This window comes from Globicephala melas, chromosome X, assembly GCF_963455315.2.
Source record: "Globicephala melas chromosome X, mGloMel1.2, whole genome shotgun sequence".
NCBI lineage: Eukaryota > Metazoa > Chordata > Mammalia > Artiodactyla > Delphinidae > Globicephala > Globicephala melas.
The window spans coordinates 37184468-37203678 of record NC_083335.1 but is presented as its reverse complement, the minus strand read 5'-3'; the positions used below and the strand labels follow the sequence as shown (position 1 = coordinate 37203678).

The 19211-nt window shown below is 37.2% G+C and overlaps 1 protein-coding gene across 1 annotated transcript in view; it reads left to right on the top strand.

Moving 5' to 3' along the window:
* Positions 1-19211, top strand: part of DNAAF6 (dynein axonemal assembly factor 6) — a 39917-nt gene that overhangs the window by 6671 nt on the left and 14035 nt on the right. The window contains exons 3-5 of the mRNA XM_030835841.3: positions 3058-3121; positions 10259-10364; positions 13294-13390. Of these exons, the coding sequence (XP_030691701.2) occupies positions 3058-3121; positions 10259-10364; positions 13294-13390 (267 nt within the window). The remainder of the gene's footprint in view (positions 1-3057; positions 3122-10258; positions 10365-13293; positions 13391-19211) is intronic.

Below are 19211 nucleotides of genomic sequence, written 5' to 3'. Positions count from 1 at the left end.
ATCAATTTTCTCCTCCCCAAATTCTTTTTTGCCATAGTGTGGGAAAACAAGTAGTATAATCTAAATAGGCAGCCAATCCAGTGTCAACCAGATTGACACTGGATTGAGCTTCCACCCCCCAGGAAGAAGTTATGTGGAACAGGGCAGAATCAAGTAAGACATGCAATGGAAATAAAATTTGTAGAGGAGGGGAACTGAGTCAGCTTGGAGCCAGGATTAGGAACCAAGAAGTTTTAGTCAGGGAAAATTCTTAGTAGAGGCCAAAGAAGGAAAGAAAAAGCAGGCCATTAGTAACAGCATTGAATATATACAACAAATAGGACACAGAAGAAAAAGTTAAGTGCAATATCAATAAGTTTGGGAAGGCAAACTCGTTTTTGCTACCTTAGCTGAAATAGAATGATAAATCCTGGGAAAGGTAAAGTTATGTCATATAGAAAAAGTATAGAAAAGGTAAAGTTATGTCATGTAGATAAAAGTATGTCATATAGAGAAACAGCGATGTGGAATAAAGGGAAGTGGAACTTGTAACTAGAACAGATTCAGAGATAAGAATTTTCCCTGGTTACAAAGCCTGTTTCCTTTGGCATTTATGTATGGAGATGTTTATTTGCATCTAGAGATGTTTCCAGGGGAAAGATGAGTGCTTATGAGAATAGAGAGACTAGAATCATTTTACCAAATTGTACAATATATAGAGGAAAATTACTATAATAATGTATGATTCTGTATATCTGGGTTATAAGCAATTTCGAGATAATTTGTCATTCAGCCACCACAGTACAGATATCATTAGAGGATATAGAATTGGGGTATCAGAACAGTGTGAGAAAGATTAATGTTTCTAATGAACTATTAAATTTTCCAGGAGAGAAACGGCTTTTCATTTTTTAACATGTATTAATCTTGGGAACTGTAGAACGATTACAAGAGCGATGTGTTTTTGAAAATACACTCACTGAAAACAGCATTTAGAACTGTTGCATACACATTGGTTTATTTACACTATCCCCACCAAGAATTGTTAAGAATATAGGAGATTGGGAAGAGAGTATGTCTGTTGTCTCACGAGGGGATCTTAAGACCTTGGGAAATAAGGTTTACCGCTCTGCACAGACAACGTAACAAGGATGTTCTAACTCTCTTACATATTGCAAAGTGGCATGAATTGCAATGACAAATTGCTCGGATAATTGGATGTAGATTCATGGTAGAGGCTGAAATGATATTCTTATAGAAACAATTGCCAGATGGTTTTTAATGTTTTTATTATCCTGATCCATCTTTTCACTTGAAAATTTTATTTTTAATCATTTATTTTCATTAAGTTAATAAACTGAAACTCCTCCTCTGTTCTGATGTACTGATCCAATCATCACTGTCCATGGAGAGCATACCAATTTTTGTCAGGAATGTTCAAGTTTTTATTTCTATGGATTTTAATTTGCTGAGGAAGGAAGCACTCAACAAAACAAGAGGCCCTCAGGTTCCAAAAAATGCTTTACCCTGGTTGACTATTAGTAGTATTAATATTCTCATGATTAATAACTTAAGAAAAGCACTGCAAGTTTACATGACTTTAGTGATTTAAAAGAAAAAAATGTACAGAATATTGTCTTGGGATTTTCACATAAAAATGCCTGTAACACCTTAACAGCAGACATAGCACTTTTGAAGCACCTTTTGGAAAGCAATAGTTACTGTCTCAGAAACCTTTGAAATGTTACAGATTAATTTATAATTTATAGCTGTTGGAATAATTTAGCATAAAAAAGACACAGTTGAGCTTTTCCACCAGCTTTCAAGGACAGACCCTATTCCTCTTGCCCAAACAGGACATTATAACTTGTGTACCTGTCTGAAGTCTTGGGAGATAAGGGCAGGAGCCTGGAAAAGGAGACTTGGAGGTACTAGTTTGCCAGGACCACGCAATAAGAAGTTTTGACTGCCAGCAATGGAGTGAATTGGAGCTGCAGAGTCTGACATCAGCAAGAACAATTAGTAAAAAAAAAAATTGGGATTTCTTGAAGTAGCGAAGAACTCCTGACAGGGACCAATAAGGTGGTAGCCGCTATACTGATGGTGTAATGTGTGTTATGCTTAGCTGAAAAAAGAAAACTGTTCTTCTACTGGTGAGACAGGGGCAGTATGTCTGCTGTTCCTGTCCCATACAGGGGGTATGTCTGCTCGTACAGAAGATGGCAAAATAAACCTGAACTTGCATGAAGACTGAAGTGGTTCAGCATGTATTTGACACTATTAATCTGGCGTTGCTGTTTAAATCCACTAGTTCAGTGTCATGAGGTGATGGGACAAAGAAGTATTTCATATCCACAGTGGAAACAAGTAAAAGCTATTATCAAGACTTTTTGCGGTACGTGGGCCTCTCACTGTTGTGGCCTCTCCCATTGCGGAGCACAGGCTCCGGACGTGCAGGCTCAGTGGCCATGGCTCACGGGCCTAGCCGCTACGCAGCATGTGAGATCTTACCGGACCGGGACACGAACCCGTGTCCCCTGCATCGGCAGGCGGACTGTCAACCACTGCGCCACCAGGGAAGCCCTATTATCAAGACTTTTGAATGAGTTGTTTGATGTCTAAATACTTAGACTCTATTTAGTGGTTTGTTTTAATTTCTATAAAACTTTCCCATACTTCTGTCCCCCATCTAACTATGACCAGACAACTGCCAAAACCCAAAGGGGTCGATGCTCTTATTCTAACACTTGGTTCTAACCTTCAAAGAGTTGAATGTGGCTCATTCCCCTAGCCCCAAGAATACATGATTCACTGGGCTGGAACTGGGGATTTAGTCTGATCAAAGATCAATTCTGCCTTGGGGTCTATTAAACCAAATACTTTTTGAAAGGACGAGGAAAACACATTCAAAATAATACTTGACATCTGTCTCTTGGTTATATAATAGCAATGGGTAATGAAACTGGGAAGCTTAATGAAACTGTAGACGGAAAGCTTATCAAATTTAAAGTATCACTGGTCATGCAAGTTATACAAGTAGTAATTACAGAATGTTGGACTTTTTTTCCTCTCCTCCAGTCAAATAGTTCATCTGAAATGGGTCCTGGGGATATTGGACCACCAAAAACAGAAGCGCTTAAAGGTAAGTTATTTAATAAAGCATATAGATCAATATAATCAGTATAATCTTTTCTTTGGGAGCAAAACGATAGGGAGAGTAATACTAACACTAGCACTTATCAAAGCTGAACTCAAATAATTGTGAGAACGATGAACAACTATTTACATATAAAGATATTGTTTTTACTCTAGTGTTGCAGGTAAGTTGTTTTTCTGGTAATGGAAATTAATTTGCCTTGAGTTCTTCACATTTTTTGGCATATTTCCTGAGATGGAAAACCAGGACAGTCACATGTGGTTAGATAACTTTTTTAGTATTTAGGGTCTAGTTACCACGACATTTAACTTCTTCACGTTCTGTGCTGCTATATTCTGGCAATTTCACAGAATTCATTAATTCATTCAATAAATATTTGTTGAGAGCTAATTATGTACCAGGTAGTATGATCATCTCTGAGACTACAATGGAGATCAAAATAGAAAGGTTCCCTGCCCCCATTGAGCTAATAGTCCTTTGGAGAACACAATGAAACAAATAACTACACAATTTTATCTTAAGTTGAAAAGCTTATAAATTAAAGCCCATGGGGTGACTTATAAAGTCACGGGTCCGGTAAACTAGAATAAATATTTTTTGGGTGTTTTCCCAGCATTTTGGCCTATACATTTTCACAGAGTTGAACATTTTGCACATCTTTAAAAATGTAGAAATCTGTAATTCTGTTGGTCGTGATCACAGTTACCAAAGGGTGGACAGGGAGAGGAAATGAAGTACTCTCATCAATTTAGGTAATTGTAAAAGATTTTGTCTGGAAAAATGTTTAATAATGACTAAAATGAGGTCTGAGTGGACAATTTTAAAATTTCAGTTATTCTACATACTCAAGAGCCTATTTGCCTTATTCAAGAGATATTCATTTCACAGAAGACTAGTTCAAATTTGGATGTATTTCTGTGCTGCCTGTATTTCTGATAATGTAGGTCTAATAATCTCTAAATTCTAAGAACAATGAGTCATATGTAAAACATTATATATAAATCTGTAATTATGCTTTACAAAGCCCATGCTAGATGGAAGCAGATCATTTCAAATGAACTGGAAGAATTGAAAACCTGACAATCAGGTGCATTTCTGGGAATGCTTAACAGTAATCAAAATAATGTTCTGCACCTAATGTGGGTCTCCATTTGCTGCCGCAACAGTTGGAACAAATGCAAGCTGGGATTTAGCATGCCTATTTACTTTCTCTTTTTTTTTTAACATCTTTATTAGAGTATAATTGCTTTACAATGTTGTGTCAGTTTCTGCTGTATAACAAAGTGAATCAGCTATACCTATACATATATCCCCATATCTCCTCCCTCTTGCATCTCCCTCCCTCCCACCCTCCCTATCCCACCCCTCTAGGTGGTCACAAAGCACCGAGCTGATCTCCCTGTGCTATGCAGCTGCTTCCCACTAGCTATCTATTTTACATTTGGTAGTGTATATATGTCCATGCCACTCTCTCACTTCGTCCCAGCTTACCCTTCCCTCTCCCTGTGTCCTCAAGTCCATTCTCTATGTTTGCGTCTTTATTCCTGTTCTGCCCCTAGGTTCTTCAGACCCCCTTTTTTTTTTTAGATTCCATATATATGTGTGAGTATACAGTATTTGTTTTTCTCTTTCTGACTTACTTCACTCTTTAGGACAGACTCTAGGTCCATCCACCTCACTACAAATAACTCTAATTTCATTTCTTTTTATGACTGAGTAATATTCCATTGTATATATGGGCCACATCTTCTTTATCCATTCAACTGTCAATGGACATTTAGGTTGCTTCCATCTCCTGGCTATTGTAAATAGAGCTGCAATGAACATTGTGGCACATGACTCTTTTTGAATTATGGTTTTCTCAGGGTATATGCCCAGTATTGGGATTGCTGGGTCATATGGCAGTTCTATTTTTAGTTTTTTAAGGAACCTCCGTACCCTTCCCCATAGTGGCTGTATCAATTTACATTCCCACAAAGACTGCAAGAGGGTTCCCTTTTCTCCACATCCTCTCCAGCATTTATTGTTTGTAGATTTTTTGATGATGGCCATTCTGACCGGTGTGAGGTGATACCTCACTGTAGTTTAGATTCGCATTTCTCTAATGATTAGTGATGTTTAGCATCCTTTCATGTGTTCATTGGAAATCTGTATATCTTCTTTGGAGAAATGTCTATTTAGGTCTTCTGCCGATTTTTGGATTGGGCTGTTTGTTTTTTTTTTGATGTTGAGCTGCATGAGCTGCTTGTAAATTTTGGAGATTAGTCCTTTGTCAGTTGCTTCATTTGCAAATATTTTCTCCCATTCTGAGGGTTTGTCTTTTCGTCTTGTTTATGGTTTCCTTTGCTGTGCTAAAGCTTTGAAGTTTCATTAGGTCCCATTTGTTTTTTTTTGTTTTTATTTCCATTTCTCTAGGAGGTGGGTTAAAAAGGATCTTGCTGTGATTTATGTCATAGAGTGTTCTGCCTATGTTTTCCTCTAAGTTTTATAGTGTCTGGCCTTACATTTAGGTCTTTAATCCATTTTGAGTTTATTTTTGTGTATGGTGTTAGGGAGTGTTCTAGTTTCATTCTTTTACATGTAGCTGTCCAGTTTTCCCAGCACCACTTATTGAAAGGCTGTCTTTTCTTCATTGTATATTCTTGCCTCCTTTATCAAGATAAAGTGCCCGTATGTGCATGGGTTTATCTCTGGGCTTTCTATGTTGTTCCATTGATCTATATTTCTTTGTGCCAGTACCATACTGGTTTTGTGCTTTGTTTTTGTGCCAGTACCATACTGTCTTGATTACTGTAGCTTAGTAGTATAGTCTAAAGTCAGGGAGCCTGATTCCTCCAACTCCATTTTTCTTTCTCAAGATTGCTTTGGCTATTCGCGGTCTTTTGTGTTTCCATACAAATTGTGAAATTTTTTGTTCTAGTTCTGTGAGAAAGGCCTTTGGTAGTTTGACAGGGATTGCACTGAATCTGTAGATTGCTTTGGGTAGTATAGTCATTTTCACAATGTTGATTCTTCCAATCCAAGAACATGGTATATCTCTCCATCTGTTTCTATCATCTCTAATTTCTTTCATCAGTGTCTTATAGTTTTCTGCATACAGGAGTTTTGTGTCCTTAGGTAGGTTTATTCCTAGGTATTTTATTCTTCTTGTTACAATGGTAAATGGGAGTGTTTCCTTAATTTCTCTTTCAGATTTTTCATCATTAGTGTATAGGAATGCAAGAGATTTCTGTGCATTAATTTTGTATCCTGCTACTCTACCAAATTCATTGATTAGCTCTACTAGTTTTCTGGTAGCAGCTTTAGGATTCTCTATGTGTAGTATCATGTCATCTGCAAGCAGTGACAGCTTTACTTCTTCTTTTGCGATTTGGATTCCTTTTATTTCTTTTTCTTCTCTGATTGCTGTGGCTAAAACTTCCAAAACTCTGTTGAATAAGAGTGGTGAGAGTGGACAATCTTGTCTTATTCCTGATCTTAGTGGAAATGGTTTCAGTTTTTCACCATTGAGAATGATGTTGGCTGTGGGTTTGTCATATATGGCCTTTATTATGTTGAGGTAAGTTCCTCCATGCCTACTTTCTGGAGAGGTTTTATCACGAATGAGTGTTGAATTTTTTCAAAAGCTTTTTCTGCATCTATTGAGATGATCATATGGTTTTTATTCTTCAGTTTGTTAATATGGTGTATCACATTGATTGATTTTCATATATTGAAGAATCCTTGCATTCCTGGAATAAACCCCGCTTGATCATGGTTTATGATCCTTTTAATGTGCTGTTGGATTCTGTTTGCTAGTATTTTGTTGAGGATTTTGCATCTATGTTCATTAGTGATATTGGCCTGTAGTTTTCTTTCTTTGTGACATATTTGTCTGCTTTTGGTATCAGGGTGATGGTGACCTCGTAGAATGAGTTTGGGACTGTTCCTCCCTCTGCTATATTTTTGGAAGAGTTTGAGAAGGATAGGTGTTAGCTCTCTCTAAATGTTTCATAGAATTCACCCATGAAGCAATCTGGTCCTGGGCTTTTGTTGGAAGATTTTTAATCACAGTTTCAATTCCAGTGCTTGTGATTGGTCTGTTTATATTTTCTATTTCTTCCTGGTTCAGTCTCGGAAGGTTGTGCATTTCTAAGAATTTGTCCATTTCTTCCAGGTTGTCCATTTTATTGGCATAGAGCTGCTTGTATTAATCACTCATGATCCTTTGAATTTCTGCCAGGTCAGTTGTTACTTCCCCTTTTTCATTTCTAATTCTGTTGATTTGAGTCTTCTCCCTTTTTTTCTTGATGAGTCTGGCTAATGGTTTATCAATTTTGTTTATCTTCTCAAAGAACCAGCTTCTAGTTTTATTGATCTTTGCTATTGTTTCCTTCATTTCTTTTTCATTTATTTCTGATCTGATCTTTATGATTTCTTTCCTTCTGCTACCTTTGGGGTTTTTTGTTCTTCTTTCTCTAATTGCTTTAGGTGTAAGGTTAGGTTGTTTATTTGAGATGTTTCTTATTTCTTAAGTTAGGGTTGTATTGGTATAAACTTCCCTCTTAGAGCTGCTTTTGCTGCGTCCCATAGGTTTTGGGCCGTCGTGTTTTCATTATTGTTTGTTTCTAGGTATTTTTTGATTTCCTTTTTGATTTCTTCAGTAATCTCTTAGTTATTTAGTAGTGTATTGTTTAGCCTTCATGTGTTTGTATTTTTTACAGATTTTTCCTGTAATTTATATCTAGTCTCATAGCATTGTGGTCGGAAAAGATACTTGATACGATTTCAGTTTTCTTAAATATACCAAGGCTTGATTTGTGACCCAAGATATGGTCTATCCTGGAGAATGTTCTATGAGCACTTGAGAAGAAAGTATATTCTGTTGTTTTTGGATGGAATGTCCTATAAATATCAATTAAGTCTATCTGGTCTAATGTGTCTTTTAATGTTTGTGTTTCCTTATTTATTTTCATTTTGGTTGATCTGTCCGTTGGTGACAGTGGGGTGTTAAAGTTCCCTACTATTATTGTGTTACTGTCGATTTCCCCTTTTATGGCTGTTAGTATTTGCCTTATGTATTGATGTGCTCCTATGTTGGGTGCATAAATATTCACAATTGTTATATCTTCTTCTTGGATTGATCCCTTGATCATTATGTAGTGTCCTTCTTTTTATTCTGCTCTGTGGTAGTTATTTCCACTATTTGATCTTCCAGGTCACTTATCCATTCTTCTGCCTCAGTTATTCTGCTATTGATTCCTTCTAGAGAATTTTTAATTTCATTTACTGTGTTGTTCGTCATTGTTTGCTCTTTAGTTCTTCTAGGTCCTTGTTAAATGTTTCTTGTATTTTCTCCATTCTATTTCCAAGATTTTGGATCATGTTTACTATCATTACTCTGAATTCTTTTTCAGGTAGACTGCCTATTTCCTCTTCATTTTTTGGTCTGGTGGGTTTTTATTTTGCTCTTTCCTCTGCTGCATATTTCTCGTCTTCTCATTTTGCTTAACTTACCGTGTTTGGGGTCTCCTTTTCACAGGCTGCAGGTTCGTAGTTCCCATTGTTTTCGGTGTCTGCCCCCAGTGTCTAAGGTTGATTCAATGGGTTGTTTAGGCTTCCTGGTGGAGGGGGCTGGGGCCTGTGTTCTGGTGGATGAGGGTGGATCTTGTCTTTCTGGTGGGCAGGACCACGTCTGGTGGTGTGTTTTGGGGTGTCTGTGAACTTATTATGATTTTAGGCAGCCTCTCTGCTAATGGGCAGGGTTGTGTTCCTGTCTTGCTAGTTGTTTGGCATGGGGTGTCCAGCACTGGAGCTTGCTGGTCGTTGAGTGGAGCTGTGTCTTAGCGTTGAGTTGGAGATCTCTGGGAGAGCTCTCGCCGTTTGATATTACGTGGAGCCAGGTGGTCTCTGGTGGTCCAGAACTCGGCTCTCCCACCTCACAGGCTCAGGCCTGACACCCAGCTGGAGCATCAAGACCCTTTCAGCCACACAGCCAGGTACATGGGGATTTTTTTTGCCTTTGGGAAGTCTGATGTCTTCTGCCAGCATTCAGTAGGTGTTCTGTAGGAGTTGTTCCACATGTAGATGTATTTCTGACGTATTTGTGGGGAGGAAATTGATCTCCACGTCTTACTCCTCCGCCATCTTGAAGGTCCTCTGAATGGTTAAACTTTACTGCTACTATTGGAGGGACTCCTGAGGAGGCAGGGGGTGGCTGTGGCTCACTGTGGGGACGAAGACACTGGCAGCAACTGCTCTGGCAAGTACTCATTGGTGTGAGCCCCCATTTACTTTCAAACATTTAAATATGACATGTAGAAACCCCAGGCATGTGCTCAGTTGACATAAAGGACAAATGAGAGAGATTTTCTTTAGAGCCCATGTCTATATGAGGAAAATAATGGATTAAAAATGATCATTGTCTCTACTGTTTTCAGTTTCTTTCACTGATAATATTTTTAAAGAACTATGTCAGGCTTGCACGGAAAAGGTATCAAGGGACTTTTAAATAGTAAAACACAAGGCAAGATAAAGTATTTCTATCCAAATCAGATTGATTGCATGTTTGATTTGTTCTTTTATGTAAAAATATTTTACGTATGATCCTATTTGTTTCTGAAGAAATGTGTAATATTTCTTTGCATATATGTTGTATATAATATATATTTTATACACAATATGTTATTTTATGTACTAAATATTTGTATATTATATGTTTTATATGTGTATATACACATATATGTATATATATTTCTGTAGATATAGATATAGATATACGCACATATACAGAGAGAGAGAGAGAGAGAGAGAGAGACTGGAAAGATGTACACCAGAATGCTATCATTGATCATCTCTGGGTGATTAGAATGTAGATTATTTTATTTTCTTCTTTTTGCTTATATGTGTTTTCCAAATTTTCTACAATTATTATTACAACTCTTCAATGTATTGGCTGTGTGTTGATTAAAAATTTAAGTCAATTGTTACGAATTTAGCTTCTCTGACCAAAAACCAAGCTAGCGATTACAAATAGAAAATATTTCACTTCAGTGATCCCAAACTTAGTGTGAAGAAGAACAGGAGAAATTTCAAGGGGTAAAACAGGCAAAAGCTTCAACTTTATCTTCCCTTTCTTCACAGTCATCCCTCAAACAAGTGATGAAAATAGTGAGCACATCTGGAATCCGGAGGAGGTTCCAGAAGGGGCAGAGTACCATGATGTGTGGGATATTAGAGAAACACCAGAGTAAGTCAAATGAAGCCAGGAACATGTTTTTTGGGGTTTAAGTTAGATGTGTCATCTGATACCAGTCTGTTTTTGACAAGATTCATAATGTAACTTCTACCACATAAAAGGTAAAACTATGGTGACACACAGAAGGCATGTGTAATTGATGAGTTTTTTCCTTCTAGAACAGAAACAAATATTAAGACATAATACCTTTCTTTCAGTTATTATCTAACAAAAAGTGAAAAGTAGTCATTTCCATTATCAATTTATATTTAATATCATTTAGTTGTATAATGTGGAAGTAACAGTGGGTAAAACCAGCCCATTAAATTACAAGCATTCATACAAACTAAATTATTATGCCATGTTTTTGTGTCAAAGACTTGCTTTTAATTACTCAGTGTTCCACAATTTCAGTAAAAGGCTATGTTCTGCCACCAATTATCAGCTGTTACCTGGACTAATTTACTAGTTATTTTAGGATTATGTTTAGTATATTGTGCAAGCAGGATTAAAGGCTTGCTTTCTAGTCTTTTAGTAGAAATTATAAATATGAATTTTAGAATTATCATAAAAAGCCTTTCGTACGAATAAGTGAAATCACTCATACTGTTAAGGATTAAAGTGTGTTTACATACATAATTGAAATTAATGATTAAATACACTAAGCTTTAAATATGTATTTTAAAATAAAATCTTGTTTGAATATTTAGAATAGCTTGAAAAACAAAGGCGATATTTATTAAATTATAGTGTGCTTTATGATGTCTTGAAAACTTCTATGGCAAATGATCTGAGAACTTTTCTAATTCTGACTGTAAAACTGTGTCCAATGCTTAAAAAAAAAAAACGATGCTTCTATCTTCTATGTCAGTTCTGAAAATAGAAGCAGTGGGAGACTGCAGATAATTAACTAGAGAAAAAGTGTCCAGCTTTCAAATAAACAATGTAAAAAAAAGTAAACCTCATAAAAAAAGGGGATTTTAAAACATTTCTGTCTGCATCTTAAGTATGAAGGGAGTGAATCCCAGGTTATGTTTATACAGTGCCCACACATCCCTGTGAAAGGTAAGATTTAAGTCATTCATTTGTCACATAGTTTAATGAATGTCAAACATCCATATGTGGCAAGCTCCAAATCTGAGAAAATTTTAATTTTTCATCCTGATGTTTGATGTTCTGTAGAAAGAACATCCCTCAAAGCTTTAAATGAACAAGAACTCCAGTCAGGATATGAAGAAAATTGCTTTATAAGATTTTTTAATCTCTATTTTCTATGTTATGCAAATACATTTCGAACTGTCCCAATTGGTAAAGAAGAAAATGGGTAAAGAAGGTGAACAGGCAGATCACAAAAGAAGAATCACAAGTTACCAAATAAAAAATAATAAGGGCCTGAGCTAAGTCACTGGCCTTGGAGAGAAATATGAGGGTCTTTATTTGAGAGATATTTGAAGGAAGATTTGGTATTTGATTAGATATAATGAATGAGAGGAAAGCAGTAGCTAGAGCAAATCCATGTGGGAGTCCTGGGCATATAGATCAATATCTTTCTGTTTTGTTTTAACTTGGCTTCACCTTTGTGAATACCTGGTAGCTGTTACAGTCTATTAAGAAAAAAGTGTCCTATCTCAAATAGCTATTTACTGTTAGCCCTATTCCAACTCAGAGAAGTCCCTCTTTCATCCTTGGGCATTCCTATTTGCAAGTGGTCAGAAGTTCAATGTCTCCAGATACAATTTTCCAACCGCCTACTATATACATTTGCCTGGATGTCCCAAGGCACCTCACATTCCACACACCCTAAACCAAACTCACCATTTCCCCTCCACCTACATTCCCAATCACAGTTAGTGGCTTCACTGTTCACCCAGTCACCCAAGCGAGTAACCTCAGCATCATCTTTGATGCTTTCCTCTCATTCATTATATCTAGTCAAATACCAAATCTTCCTTCAAATATTTGTAAATGTTTACTTACTTCATTCCATCTAAAAAGATAGGGTAGGGACTTCCCTGGCGGTCCAGTGGTTAAGGTTCTGTGCTTCCAGTGCAGGGGGTGTGGGTTCAACCAGGGAACTAAGATCCCACATGCTGTGCAGTGCGACCAAAATAAATAAATAAATAAAATTAAAATTAAAAAATAAAAAGATATAGTTCATTATGGCTGGGGGTTTCTATAAACCACTCTATCCCTGGGGTCCCAAATTTGGGGGCAAGGAAAGATTTATGAATTGTCATGTGTGAGGTGAAATACCAGGAAAACCTTTCACTGAACTAAGAATTCTGTAGGACTAAATTCTAAACACTATAGTTGTACCGGTGCTGACTACACTACCAGTGTTTCTACTGTAGAATTTTTGAGGTAGAAAACACAATAGAGATCATTTAGTTCAAACCCACCCCCTCCCATAAATTGTACAAATCCGGAAGCTGAGCACATGAGTTTGTGACTTGACCAAGATCACACAGTTAATGACAGAAAGAGTACGAAACCTGGATTTTCTAACTCTACTCTGAGGCTTAAATTTAACAGAGGAATGCTTCCATCTATCCATCAAACCCTGGATTATGGGCTCACTATTCTTCTGAGCCATTGTTTTCCAGGAAAGGACCTTCCTTTTTTCTTCTGCTTTTACTCTTATTAGAATCTTGTTAGAAGTTCCCTCAATCTATTTTATTTGTATAGCTCTGAAATAGTCAAGCTTTATTTTTAGAAACCAGTATACACAACATAAATCCTGACAGTGTTAGGTATTTTTGACTGAATTTCTAGACTTTTCTTCCCTTATATTCTGCTACGTGCCTGAAAAACTGCAAGCACTTTATTTATTTTGTCCTTTTATTTTTTGTAATAGCATGTCCTCATAAGTTTCTAGTTTTCTGCTCTGTGACAGGAAATTGCTCTTTCATTTGAGTCTCTATATCGCTGGCTTTTTTTTCAGATATGAAATTGTGTTCAAACAGAAGGTGGGAACTGAAGATATGTTCCTAGGATTGACCAGAAAGGACCCTTCAACTGCGTGTTGTAAGGATCTAGTGGTAAGCCTCTCCCCTCTTCCCCATTTTCCATTTGACCATTATAGTTAAATTGACTGTTGTATACATAATACCATAGACAAGGCTGTAAACCCTTTAAAAATAGTGGTTGCTATGTTTGAGGTACTAAGGGAATAATAGGATAGACAGTTTAAAATTGGCAAACATGTACAAAATAAACTAAGTTTACACATGTGGATAAGATTTACAAATAAACAGAATCATATGACATAACGCACTACTTCTAGTCCTAATAAAACTGCCCAATCTGGACTGAATTTTCTTTCATCCTAGTTCTGTCCCATACATGTCATCTGATTGGTTATTAATTTCTGATGAGTGACAGTCAATCAAAAAGTAATATTTCCTTCCCTGAATCGGTCTTATCTCTTATATCTGTATTTCTTTTAATGACTCAACTTACATTGGGGGACATAAAAGGGGATTTTTTTTCTTAAATTTTGGATCTGAACTACTGACTTAACCCTCTCAAAAGACATCCAAAATGTTACTTGGCTCCCTTGTCTGAATGACACTACAGCATGTTGAAGAGCATCCTTTGCCAAGCCACTGTTTCTGTATAATAACAGTAGCGATACCAACAATATCAATAAGACTTCCTTACTGGGCCTAACCAAGAGTGTGGAATGCAACTCACTTTGGCAATATACACTAGTAATTCTGGTGTTTGGTGCTGGGAATTTATTTTTTGAGATCAGGGGCTGTGCATCTGTATTTTCCCCTCCCTCTCTTATAATACTCTACAACACAGAGTACTGAAGTACCCATAGGAGATGCTTAATATTTTCCTGAAGCAAAAGATAAATGCATTCTCTCTTTTGCATAAACTTCAGGCTTTCTCTTATTAGCAAAATCTAAGACATTCAGTTGGATCACATAACATAATAGGAATAGCGTCTTTAAGGACCTCAGGAGATTTTTCAAACTTAATGAGTTAAGGTTTCAAGTGATCTTGAAGTAATTAGCTCCCAGGGTTTTACCAGTAATATTCAAATTTCTCTCTCTTAAATGACTGTAGGATTATGTTTTTGATGTTTGGTATTGCGGATTACTCTAAACTCTAAAGAAATTCTAGGCCCTAAATAAATAAAACTGTTGTGAGCCTTTCCATTTCCCTCATGCAGCTTGCTCCCAGCATTAATAATAAAGGTATGCTGAATGAAGAATCTTGGAAACTAAATCACACCTCAGAGTAGGAGTACACAATTTATCTAAAACTCAACATGTATGTACAGAAAAAGACTTGATCCCTCCCTCTAATGAGCTTATAATTGACTGGGGAGACTAAACTAACATAAATGAACCCATTTTATTATTAACAATTAAATTCGGTGTTGACAATTTTAAGTTTGCCAGGAGTTCAGACGGTTTGGATAAGACATGGACACCTTTGAATGCCAGAAACGGATGAAACATTTGTTGGTGCCATGGCACTTCACCACATGTATAGCATTCTTTTCCTCTTTCTTTTTCTTCATACATTCAATCTTTAAATACTACTACATACCAGACACTGTCCTAAGTACTAGGGATACAAAGACAAATAAGAAACAGTCAATTACCCTCAAGGAATTTACAGGTAATGAGATGGACACCTAAAAAGTCATTGCAGTTCACTATGGCAAGTACATATTTAGAGGCATATACCAGGTACGTGGTGACATGAAGCAGAAAGGGCAGAAGGGGATCAACACCAGGTGGATAGGATTTCTCCAGTGGACAGCATTCCAAGAAGGGCATTCCAAACAGAGGTAAGAGCACATGGAAAGGTATCCAGGCATGAAATAGCATGACCTATTTGGGTAAGCATTGAGTGTAACAAGAGTAAAGAATAATTGTGGACAGTGGTGTACTGGTAAGCTGTCCCTCAAAAAAGAAAAAAGAAAACAGATCTGCGCTTGAATTTTATCCTATAGGCATATTGATGATGACACCCACTGTCATTGCTTAACCCTGCTGGGAAGACTCCGACTGCAGAGGTTAATGACCTCATCTCAGATATTTCTGGCACAATTTTTAAGCTTATTATTCCTGTTAATAATATGGCATTTTTTCAACTCTAAGACATCATCAAATTGTAGATGTGCCATTTGTTTAGTAACATAGGAAAAATAGGTATACTACTATATTAAATATGCACATTGTGTGATTCATCCCAATAACAGAAACATAAAAATGTGAGGAAAATTGCACCTTAGAATTGGCTAAATATGTTATTTGGGTCCTGGACCTGGTCTCTATGTAACAATCTGACCCAGAGACTTTAAGAAGAAGCCCTCTGCTTAAGCTGAGGAAGGTAATAGGAACGCAAACAATCTGTTTAAATACAAGAACTGATTTGGGGTTTAAAAATTTACAAGAACCGCCTTTCCTTTACCCTCCCCAGACTCCAAATAAGAAAGCAAGATTTATGAGTCCTAAATCAAAGTGTTGATCCTAAACAAAATTCTGAGTTAAGAATATGTATGTCTTCAGCAAACCTTCCATCTTTTCCTTCTAACCCCAACCCAGAGAGTTCCATTATCCAAATTATGCCTGCTGCTCTACTCCTGAGTTTGTAGTTACCAAGCTTCCCGTGCCTTAATCTATATTTGGGCATTTTATTTTCTAAATAAAAACTGTATATATTTAAAGTATACAATATATTGATTTGATATACATATACATAGTGAAATGATTACTACAGTCAAGCTGATTAACATATCATCTCTTCACATACCATTTGTGTGTGTGGGTGTGTGTGGTGATAGCACCTGAAATCTACCCTTAGCAATTTCCCAATATTCAATACAGTATTATTAACTATTGTCATCATGCTGTACATTAATTTTAGAGCTAGAACTAAGCCAGTGGTTTGCAGGTTTGTTTTGTTTTGCTTTTAGCTGCCAAGTCTTTTCTTCAAACAAAATTCTGTGAGAAAGCCTAACATATAAAACACGTACTACTGCCTTGGTTAAAAGGGTGCTATCATCTATGAGACAGCTCCTAGGAGAAAAACTGAGGCTCTTTGTAACACAGTTTGAAAGTGTTGATTTAGACTTTCCTCCTTATATTACAGTTGGGAAAATAAGGTCATGCTTACGATGCCTCTTACACTGATATAAGAGAGTCTAGAGGGCGTTTCCTCCTAGGTGACATGCATGTTTTTCCTTAAACTTCATGAGTAGAATGCCTCTGTCTTATTTTATTTTATCTTAAATTATATTTTCTCTTTTATCTTCTATACTCTCCATCCCTCCCCACAAGACTTCTACTATAATGGATTTGATACATATCCTTGAATACATATTTATCATTGTTTTCTGTAATTTTTAAAATTCAACAAATACTTATTGAGCATTTACTACAGGCCAGACACTTGACATACAGTGTTGAACAAAATAGATATAAGGTTCTCCTTCTCTGCAGGTGCTTAACTGTTAAGAGGTCAAATAGTCCATAAGCAGCAGCACATATTTTCATAGATCCATCCTATAAGGAAACAAGTCCAAAAGGATATAGTTTATTACTTATACAGACGGCATAAGCAAGATCAGCATGGTATCAGCTCCCCATGTCCCTTTGCCCCACAGGACAACATTGAACTACAGGAGCCAGATGACAGGTGACACAAGTAGTGGGGCACTCTTGCTGAAGAGCCAACTATAGACTGCAGCTAAGCTGTTTAACAGCCTGCCTCTATACCCAGGGGAAGGGAGGTGGAAAATCCTATGCCTCATTGAAACATCATGGCATCCTCCTGCAAGATAGGGAGCCTCCAAGGTCGAAAGACAGATAAGAAACAGCCTTGAGGCAACTCCTCACAAGACTGCCTATCTTCTCATGCTGTAAGAGAATCGCAGGATGTTCTGCCAAGACCTAGGGCAGACTGAAGTTGAGCCTTGCTTACGTGGCCTATGTGAATAGTGCACAGTTGCCAGAATGCCATAGTGGAGCCATTTCCCTACATTTACAGCCCATAAATAAAAGTTTCTATCCTGATTGTCTTCACTTAACATGATATAGTAACAGAAAACAATTTATATAATGCTTACTATGTGCCAGGCATTTCTCTAGGAACTTTGCACATAGTAACTCATTATTCCCACGCCAAAACTCTATGAAATAAGTGCTGTTATCCCCATTTTACAAATGAGGTTACTGAAGCACAAGGAAGTTAAATAACTTGCTTAAGGTCACACATTTAAACTCTGGCAGAACTACGATTTGAATCCAGGCAGTTTGAATTTGATAGAAGTGATATGGGTACAAAAAAGAGGAAATCCAAGCAGACTTCACAAAACAGGTGGGATGTGATGACATTTGAGGAACATAATAGTTTGCCAGGGTGGAACAGCTGTCTAAGCAGAGTAAACAGAATAAGCAAAGGCATAGTGCTGTGAAAGTATATGATGTGTTTTGAGAACTATATGTGATGTTCTTGGAGCCCCAGAATGCACTGGTGTGGAGTAATAAAAGATAAAACAGAATACCCAGCTTAGAGGTAGTTGTAAAAGTCTTTGAATATCATACCATATGCTGTGGACTGAATCGTGTCCCCCGCCCCCCCCCCCCGGCAATTCATATGTTGAAGCCCTAACTCCCAGTGTGATGGTATTCAGAGATGGAGCCTTTGGGAGGTAATTAGGTTTAGATGAGGTCACATGTGTGGGGCCCTCATGATGATATTACTGCCCTTATACAAAGAGATACCAGAGCGCTTGCCCTGCTTGCTTTCTATCCCTGCCATGTGAGCACGGTGAAAAGGCAGCCAGAAAGAGAGCTCTCGCCAGAAGCCAACCATGCTGGCATGTCTGGCATTCTCAGACTTTCCAGTCTATAGTATTTTGTTATGGCAGCCCAAGCAGACTAAGATACCATGAAATTTGGACTTATTTTGTGGGCATTAGAGCTCCTCGACGTTTTAAAGTAAGTGAGTTAAACAAGTAGATGTGTATTTCAGAGCAACTCTAGTTGTTGGTGGAGATTATGGTAAGAGATGAGTGTGAGTTTGGGAGACTGGTGATAGGAAAACCAGTTGATAGACAGTTGCACTAATTCAGGTAAGAGAAGTAAGAGCCTGGACTATGGCAGTGGAGATAGAGAGGAAAGAATGGTTTCAGTAAACATTTTGGAGGTACAGTTGACCCTTAAACAATGCAGGGGTTAGGGGCACCTACCCTCCACACAGTCAGAAATCTGCTTCTAACTTTATGGTTGGCCCTCCACATCTGTGGTTCTGCATCCATGGATTCAACCAACTGTAGATGTGTAGTATGTATTTATTGAAAAACAAAACACATATAAGTGGACCCACACAGTTCAAACCCAGTGTTGTTCAAGGATCCACGGTAGTATCGACAGGATTTAAAAAGTGGTTGAATGTGATATGTAAGGGAGAAACAGGAGTCAGATTTCTAGCTTGAGTGACTAGGTGAATGGTGATGGCATTAATCGAGATATGGGGAGGTAAAGTGGTTTATATCTGGATGGTAATCTTAGAGATGTTTTTTATTCATATTTGCTCATCTGAATTTTCTATATTTTTTACAACTACTATTACTTTTGGAATGAGAGTAAACAAAGGTGGTTTTGTTTGTGTTGTAGGGATCAGGTATGGAATGCAAAAGAGAAAGAAGACAAAGTTCTATAAGAAAAATATTAAGTTCGGGTAATATTGAGTTTGAAGTGCCTGTAGAAAATCTTGTTGGATGTGTCCAGCAGGCTGTTAGAAATACAAGTCTCTATGGAATTCAAAGACAGAGACTAGAGATGTTGATTTTCAGAGTTGGTGTTTACTCTCTGCAGGGGTTAGAATATAATA